Below are 9582 nucleotides of genomic sequence, written 5' to 3'. Positions count from 1 at the left end.
GCCCGAAACGTCAGCTTTCCTGCTCCTCTGATGCTGCTTGGCCTGCTGTGTTCATCCAGCCCTGCACCTTGTTGTCCTTGAAATGTTGCCTTGTTTCACCAACAAAATGAGATTGGGAGCTGCATTATATCTGTGACGTCTGTACTGCTTGCGTGACATCTGATTTCATAGGCAATGATACTTACATAACCGGGACATTAGTAATTACCAGAAGTGTAAAGTAAACTTGTCCACTTTGAAGGAAGAATTGAAAAGCACAATATTATTTAAATAGAAAGAAACTCCGGAACTCCAAGGTACAGAGAGATCGGGCTGTCTTATGACATGAATCACAAGAAAAGTTAGTTGGCAGCAAGTGAGCAGGAAGGCAGGTGGGATTTTGTCATTTAATCCAATGAAATGGAACATAGAATAGGGATAGTTTGCTACAGTTGTACAAGGTATGGGTGAGAGCATATCTAAAGTACCACATGTAGGAAGTTTGTTAGCTCAGTTGTTGGGTGGTTTGTAATGCAGAGTGATGCCAACAATCTGGGTTCCATTCCCACACCGGCTGATCTTACAGTGAAGTTTCCTCCTTCCCAACCTTTCCTTTCACCTGTGCTGATTCCCCAGACTGAACAGCTGCCAGTTATTTCCGTGGGACTGTGGCTACTTTACCATGTGTGGTTTTGGTCTCGTTATTTAGGAAAGGACATAATTGCATTAGAAGGAGCGCGGAGGTGGTTCTGGGATGAAGAGGGGGGATGTTTACAGAGGGATCTGGGTGCTGTAGAAAAAGAATCCAAAGTTGGTAAGCAGTGAGTGATCAAGAAGGGAAATGGGATGGTTTGTTTTAATGCAAGGGGAATGGAATGCCTGTATCCATTGGAGTTTAAAAGAATGAGAGATGAACTTATCACAACCTGAGAGGAATTGAGGCTGGTCGCTGAAAGGATTTTTCCCTTCAAGGGAGAGACTGGGACTAGAGGGACATAGAGACTAAGGAAATTTGGCATGTCTGTAAAGACTCTCACCATCAATTTTTATAGATACACTATTGAAAGCACGCTATCCAGATGCATTATGATTTGGTAAGGCAATTGCTCTGCCCAGGACCGTAAAAAACTAAAGAGAGTTGTGAACACAGCCCAGTCCATCATGCAAACCAACTTTCCATTTGTTGACCCCATCTGTACTTCTCGCTGCCTCGGGAAGGCAACCAACATAATCAAAGACCCCTCCCACCCCGGTTACGATCTCTTCCAACCTTTCCCATCGGGCAGAAGACACAAAAGCTGAAACGCATGAACCAACAGATTCAAGAACAGCTTCTTCCCAGCTGTTATTTGCCTTCTGAATGGACCTGTCAAATTTTAAATTTAATATTAATCTCGCTGTTTGTGCACCTTCTCTGCAGCCGTAACATTGTATTCCTCGCTCTGTTCTATTAACCCGGTGCACTTTGTATGGTATGATCTGCCTGTACTGCACGCAAAACAAAAACCTTTCACTGTACCTAGGTACATAGGACAATAATAAATCAAATAAAGAAAACATATTTTAAAAATAAGAAATCTTAAATTTAAGAATGAGATGAGGAGAAATCATTTCTCCCAAAAGGCTGAGTCTTTGGAATTATCTTGGTGGCTCATTGAATATTTCTAAGGCTGAGTTATGTTGGAGATATTGGGGAGGACTTCCCTGCTCTACATTGAATTGGGAATCCTTTACCTGAGAGGCAGATAGCACTTCTATTTAAAATCTGATGTGACGGGCAGTTTACCCATAGTTCATTAAAAGCGAGATCAAATCTTTCCCCAAGGGATAGCTGTAAGGTGATTAATAGAGCTTGTATGTAGTTACAGAGAGATTATTCCATCTGGTGAAGCACTCCCCAGCAGTGGGGCTATAACCTTAACATGAGAACTGCAACATTTAGAGTTGATGGAAAACACTTTTTCACAGAAATCTGGAGCACTGTACACCCAAAACGAACTGTTGGAGTTGATATCTTGATTGAAAATGTCAAAGCAGGGGTTGATAGATTGAAAGATATTAAGGGTTAGGGAAACAAGGCGGAGATGGCTTTAAGATACAGCGTGGTCATGCTCTAATTAAATGTGGAATAGATTGAAAGGGCTGACTGGCCTAATCCTGTTTCTCTGTTCCAAATTAATTAATTCATAGTGACTGGAGTGCAGTAAACCGAGGGATCTGCATTTATGCTGACTGTAAAGGTTGGCTGATTAATGAAAGAAAATAGTTCACAGAACCTCTAAAGTGTGGAAAGAGGCCATTCAGCCCATCAGATCTGCTCCTACCCTCTGAAGAACATCCCAGCCACCTACGCCCATAACCCCAAATTTACCATGGCACATCCCCGGGCACTGTGGCTAATCCACCTAAACTGCACATCTTTGGACTGCAGGAGGAAACTCACACAGACATGGGGAGAGCGTGCAAACTCCACACAGTCTCCCAGGGCTGGGATCAAAACCGGATCCCTGGCATTGTGAGGCAGCAGTGCTAACCACTGAGCCACTGTGCTGCTGTGATGGAGACGTGTAGTTATGTAGATATAACCTAGAGTTAAATTTTCTTTATTTTGAAACTAAGTAAGCAATGCTTTATTCTGCATTTGGCCTTCTGTACACCTGAACACTATGTGCTGGCACTGGTGTCAAAAGATTGGTTTAAACTTCATTTAATTTTATCAAGTCTTTAATTTATCATTCTCTTTTTAATAGACCCCAATAATACTGACACCGAATGCTTTACCATCTGCCATTCACTTCTGGAGCACTCTTAGCCCAATAGCACCGATGAGCCCAGCCAAACTCTCATTTCAGGTAAGGTTGAAGACTGAACTTTGTAGCATCATATTTTCCTGGGACTCCTGGAGTATTTCTGGGGAAAGACTAGCAGAAATTTGGGGAAACAGTGTTGGGTACTTTTGCTGTTCCTCTGATAAATGGGAGATTGAGAGAAGCCCTGCAGAAATTCCTCATGCCAATCTTTAGATGATTGAACCAATCTTATGGATTGACACATCTTGGAGGTGAACTTCTGGAACATCTGAATAATGTATTATTGGCCTTACACAGGGTCAGCTGAAGCCAGGGTTGTATATACCCACATCAGGGTCTAAAGAGCCAAGTGTAACCAGATTTGAAAACAGTAGTGTTGGGTGTGACGGAGAGGGGATGGTTTGTGGATTTGAACAATTGTCCCTAACCGCTGTAGACACTGCCTCAGATCCTGCATTTAACTTATCTTAATTCACTCTTGGGACGTGGACATGGCTAGCTTGGCCAGCATATGTTGCCTATCTCTAGTTACCCTTGAGAAGATGGTGCTGAGTCCACCTAATATACGTAGATCCATAATGCTTTGGAGAGGGATCTGCGAATGCGTGACACTTCATTCATCATTCAGCAAGGAGAGGCTAAAAATTCAGACATTAATGAAGGAAAGTCAATGGGTAACGTTCTCTTCTGAACCACACTGACATATGGATCTTAAAACATATTTTAGATTTTAAAGGCACCAAGGGACATAGAGAGAAAACAGGAATGTGGTGTTGAGTTTAAGGATCTGCCAAGCTCCAATTGAATAGCAGAGCAGTCTTGAATGGCCGAATGGCCTACTCTTGCTCCTAGTTTCTAAGTTTCTATCCCAAGGGCAGACCAGTAATTGCTCTCCCCAGGATGTTTAATGATGGGTGGAGTGCAGGAGGAGGGTAGAGAGGCTTGGGAAGATGGTGGTGTTGAGGTAGTCTCACTTGGGCTCCTCTGAGTCTTCAGGTTACTGTGCTGGGGACTTTGGTTCAAATCCCACCATAGCAGTTTATGGAATTTAAATTAAAAATCTGGAATTGATAATGACCACGAGCATATCTTCAATTGTTGTAAAAGCTCACCTGGTTCTTTAACACCCTTTAGGAGGGAAATCTGCTGTCCTTACCTGGTCTGGCTTAAATGTTACACCAAACCAAAGCAATATGGTTACTCTTAACTGCCCTCTGAAATGCCTAACATTCTGGATGGCTTAAGGGCAATTAGGGATGGGCAACAAATACTTACCTTACCAGTGACACCTATTTCCTATGAATGAATTACGAAAAGAATAGTCAACAGAAAGATAACATAATAATAGATAGAGGTTTATCATTTCAAATCTGAGATTTCTAGATGTTTGCTAATTGAACCAAAAGGTTAAGGGGTTGAGGTAGGTGGATAGAATGAAGACACATGTGTTTGTTTAGTTGTCAGAGAGGGCCTAGTGTGTATTTGTATTGTATTGTCAGAGCAAATCCTTAAATCCTCAAATCAGGAGGCGATGGCCACAAAGATGCATCATAACATGTCTGAACAGGTTGTTAAAATAATTTTTCACTGACTGGCAGAGAAGGTTTGAGGGGCTGAACGGCCTTTGATTTCTACGTTTGCAAGTACTTAGTAAATGCTGTCTTGTCTTTCCAGTTTCCTTCAGCGGGGAACACACAGATCCACATTCCCGTAGCCTCCATGGATGGATTATCTACACCAGTACTTTCGTCATCAGCACTGCAGAAACCCTGAACCATGCACAGACAGAAAGCAATGAAGTATTCCCAAGTGTCGACCGTAGGTGGACTGGATGTATTCTATTCAAAGCAGCCTCGAGGGCAATGAGTTGTCAGGATGGATTGTACAGACTCTGCTGACCAGACCCAATTCCTTTTCAGAACAAATCTCTTCACTCAGGACTGATTGATAGTGGTAGACCGATGAGTGACCCATCTCATTGTCAAGAGATGTTGTTGGTGCAGGGTGGGGGTGCCGGGAGATTGGGGTACATGCTCGGCAACTAATCTTCTTGTAACATGCTCAAAGGCCTGGGTTATGTGCACAATCCCGCTCACGCCTCACCTGGTGTGGGCACCACTGTGATGTGTGCTGCCAAAACAGTGTTTCACAATGTGAAGGTGGCCATTCGATTCTCAGCTGGCATGTGTGCGTCTCAGCATCAGCCTCTGATCACGCACACACATACACTCATTATCAGAAACTAGCCGTTCTTAAAAAAATTGCATTTTCCAGGATGTGAGAAACGGCGCAACTTTTAGAAAATTAGCCAAGGACTCAAAGGGGGCATTATAATAATGGAGAGTTTGGAATGTTGCTTTAAATCTCCAGATGATTGTTGAAGCAGAGTCAAAATTAATGAAAGGGTAATTGGGCAGATGCACGTAAAAGAGAAATATTGTTGCCATGTCAGGTGAACAGGACGATGGGATGAGGCTGGTGGGAAAAGTGACACAGGAGTGGATTTAATAGGTTGAATGACCTGCCGCAGAGTGGTGACACTCTAAGGTTGTCAATGAGAGTACTCCAGTTTTCCAATGCATTCTTGCTGCTTATAGAACAAGTGATGTTGTTGGTCACCAGTTGTGGAAGAGGAATCTGTTTTTTGTTGCGGAGGCACACCATTAGTTGACATCACCAGGTTTGGTGGTTATGTGAACAAGTGCATAAAACAAGAGCCAAGGATTCAAAAACCCATTTGCTCCAACAAACCCTGACCCTTCACTCAATGAAATTATCCCCTTAGTATTCGGCTACAAGGGATGTCCCCAGTGTCTATGGTTCCATTATCTTATTTAGACAATGATAACCTAGATAATTACTCATTTGAGTAAATATAAAATTTATGCCCTCTTTGCCTTATTAGTCATTTACTTTGACTTGTCATTCCATACTCATTGTATAATGCATTTTGGTATTTTGGACTTCGCTAGCTCGGTTGGCTGGACAGCTGGTGAGTGATGCCAACAGCATGGTTTTGATTCCTGCACCAACTGAAGCTACTGTGAAGATCCTGTCTTCTCAAATTTGTATCTCACCTGGGACTCTCAGATTAAATTCATCACCAACTGTCCCTCTCGAATGAGAGAGTGGTCCTCCAGGAATGTGATGATTGCTACCAATTGATACTTTTTAGATGCTGTCATCAAGGAAATCCATTCCACCCTCTTAACATCTAGACTGTAGAGAGACAATTTTAACCCTACAGTGAAAATTATCCTTGGGACTAAACAATGCTGATTCAGCTCTTCTGTGCAGCCATCCTTGGTGAGCCCTCCAATTATTGCCCAACTCTAATTTTCCTCTTTATTCTATTATGGGATGTTGGCATTGTTGGCAAAGCCAGCATTGAAGGCCTGTCTCAATTTACCTACGAGTTGAATGGCATGTTAGAGGCATTTCAGGGAGCAGCTAAGAGTCAACCACTTCGCTATGGGAAGAAGTCACATAAAGACCAGACCTGGTAAAATTTCCTGAAAGGCCATTTGTGAACCAGAATGAGCTATTAATGATAGTTTCATGGTCATGATTACTGAGATTATAATACCAGATTTATCAACTGGATTTAAATTCCATCAATTGCCTGGTGGGTTGACTTTAGCTCTAACAAGTACATCCTACTTCTTCTAGGTTCAAGGACAATTAGGGATGGGTAACAAATACTGACCTTATAAGTGACCTTTCTAAATCCCCTGGAAGAATCTAAACAAGCACTAGTGAGATCTTCCAGCAGCAAGCAAGGAGGATGAAATGGCATTTTAACAAAAATTCTTGTTTCTTTGTGAACCTGAAAGCAAGAGGGAGTGGTGATTTAATCAGGTGTAAGATGAACATTAGGCTTGTGTGAAGGTCCTGAGATGTGACAGCTTGATTATATGCAGTAGTGGAGGTTAGCACATGAGAATTTAATGACTTTGCTTCAAAGTTATTCCAGAAAAACCCAATTTTCAAATCCACGACTGGAGCTAGATCTTTGCGGTCCATGAGGATAAAAAGAGATGGTTAAGGGCTGGTGAACATGACAGCTATCAATTGTTGTAAATTCCCATCTGGTTCACTGGAGTCCTTTAGGGAAGGAAATCTGCCACATTTACCTGGACTGGCCTACACATGACTCCAGACTCAGCAATGTGGCTGACTCTTGTTTGCCCTCTGCAATGACTGAAGCAAACCATTAAGATAGAAAGGCATTTGGCGATGGGCAACAAATGCTAGCTTGCTGTGACATGCACATCCTGTAAAAAAAAAGAAAAAAAGGCTCAAATTTAACTAATTGAATGGCGGACCAGGCTTGAGGGGCTGAATGGCCACCTTCTCCCCTTATATTTCGCACTCTTGTGAAAAGAGATGCGTAGACTGACCTTCTCCTGCCACTTCAGTGGGAGATTTCCACATTTGAAGAAAGGCACCGGCTTTATTACTTTTCCTGGCCTTGTGCAACACCCCACTGCCCACCCTGACACATACCCCCACAGGCCCACTGTGCCCCCAGGGGAGGATTGCAAAGGCTCAAGGACTTTTTCCGGCCCAAACCTTCATTTAAATCTTGTCAGCTGGCAGGCTGGATTGAGTTTGCTAGATTCAGGCTTGAAAGGTTTTTGCCAAGTCGAAAAGGTGCTCTGCTGCCTAGCCACAAGGGTGCAGGGTGTCAGGAGTGTGTGGTTTTGGATAGCTGAAGACGGGGGTAGCAACGACTTTTTATGCTTTTGTTCCCTGTGAACTCAGTAGGGAGCACTCCAACTCTGTAAACGTAATTTTAACTGTACCCGTTTCGAAGGGTGTCTACTGCTGTGCCATCAGCAAGACTGGTCAAGAGTGTGCAGGGCATTGCTCAGTTGTGTCCTGAATGGCACTGTGGGCAACAGCATCCTGAGTTGCACATTAAAAGTGTCCACTGCCTGTACTCCAGCTTGTCTTTCTCTACCTTCTGTGCTGACCTCCGAGGTAGAGACTCCTGAAACCAGAAGTCCATGCCACGAATGTGGTTGGCATGACAATCGGCATGCCCCCAGACTCTGAGAGCAGCAGCAACGTAGTTTAGAGAGAATGTTGTATATTGCCTCAAGGAGGAAAAGGCTTTGGTGTTTAAAGATGGCTGCAACAAGGAGCAATCACAAAATGGTTATTTCCACCACCACCACCCCCCCCAACCATACCTCAGTGTGAGCGCAACATGAGTGAACGCTGCTCTACACTCCAAGAGACTTGGATCTGGAATGCACTGCCTGAGAGTGTGGTGGAGGCAGGACCAATCCATGGCTTTCAAAGCGGAAGTAGATAACTATCTGACGAGAAAGGTATTGCAGGGCGTTGTGGGGAAAAGTGTGCATTACGAGGTGAGTTGCGCTTACAGATTGGGTGCTAGCAGAATGCAGTGGGCCAAATGGCATCCCATTCACCATTCTTTGATCCTGTTGCTAATTTGGCTACACAAAAAGTGGCCCTCATCAACTCCTTCTGGGGAACAGTTTCCTTGGCAAGCCAATCAAGCAATGGCAGAAAGCTATTTGTCTGCTTTGAGGTAGAATTCTTCACATGAGGAGCTTGGGGAATGGGGTCTGTGTGTTGGGGATAGGGGTGGGGGTTGGATATTGGACAGTTCTTTGTTCTTCTCCAGGCCAGGCAGTGGTATCTTGAGTATCCTCCTGAGCCAGCGAAGGGACCTTCATTTGATACATCAGGGGCAAGTACCTCTAGGAATGGGATGCTACCTCGGTCCTGCGCTGTTGTATCACTCTAATCTACACACTCAAGATTGGGTCAAAACCCAAAACCGAATCTGCTGAGCCTGAGGTGTAGAATGCTACTGACTGAGCCAGGCTCATTTTGTAATTATCACTACATTGCAATCTCACTCAACGAGGTTCCACAGTGACTGGTGTGGATGACATTGCATGGAAGGTTGTCTGTTTGAGGGCGATAATGAGGGGGCATTGAAGAAAGATTGAAGCAACAGGGAGTGACTGATGATAACATTGGGCTAGGTCTGAAATTTAATACTTTCCACTTCCCAGCACTGATAGTTCTGATCTCCTTCAATGTCCGAATAGGTAGACAAGCTGAATGGCTTTTTCCTGTTGCTGTATTTCTGCAATGCACACAAATATCAGATATATTGAACAGTGGAATTATAGAATATACTGTGTCATTTCTTAAATGTTATATATGTCATGATATTGAGTTACTCCACTGCTGTATAAGTATATCTTTCAGAACTCTTGCAGTATATTCCAAGTAAAATAATTGATATGGAAATAGATTTATTTTTTAGAATGTTGTTTATGGTTGTGTAATCAGAGGAGCAAATCGATTCTCATTCATGAATTATGAGCTGTTACAGAGTTCAATTACATATGCGCATGTCACCAACACTGTTCACCTGGAGACTCGTTCATGTCGATTCCTCTGTTATAGGCTATTGAGTTGTTTTTCATGCAGACTTTAAAAATGTGTTATGCATTCGATAGAAACACGCATCAGTCCAATTAATCAACCACAATTTAATTGTCTGGCAAAACACATTTGAGGGGCTGAATGGCCTGTTCTTACGTTCCTATCCAAGTGTTTGATACCCAGGACCATTCTTGAGCTCAGGAGACAAACAGCTCACCAAGCTTCAGAGATAGTAGGAACTGCAGATGTTGGAGAATCTGAGATAACAAGGTGTAGAGCTGGATGAACACAGCAGGCCAAGCAGCATCAGAGGAGCAGGAAGGCTGACGTTTCGGGCCTAGACCCTTCTTCAGAAAACTTT

At 43.3% G+C, this 9582-nt stretch overlaps 1 protein-coding gene across 1 annotated transcript in view; it reads left to right on the top strand.

Annotated features, from left to right (window-relative positions):
- The window catches only part of LOC109916123 (ETS domain-containing protein Elk-1-like), a 17313-nt gene extending 7801 nt beyond the window's left edge, over positions 1-9512 (top strand). The window contains exons 3-4 of the mRNA XM_048606684.1: positions 2730-2831; positions 4464-9512. Coding sequence (XP_048462641.1) covers positions 2730-2831; positions 4464-4562 — 201 coding nt within the window. The 3' untranslated portion in view covers positions 4563-9512. The remainder of the gene's footprint in view (positions 1-2729; positions 2832-4463) is intronic.
- Positions 9513-9582: the final 70 nt, after the last annotated feature.

The sequence above is a fragment of the Rhincodon typus genome, chromosome 16 (assembly GCF_021869965.1).
Source record: "Rhincodon typus isolate 14 chromosome 16, sRhiTyp1.1, whole genome shotgun sequence".
Classification (NCBI taxonomy): domain Eukaryota; kingdom Metazoa; phylum Chordata; class Chondrichthyes; order Orectolobiformes; family Rhincodontidae; genus Rhincodon; species Rhincodon typus.
Note: the sequence above shows the minus strand (reverse complement) of the source record. Positions and strands in the feature narration are given on the sequence as shown.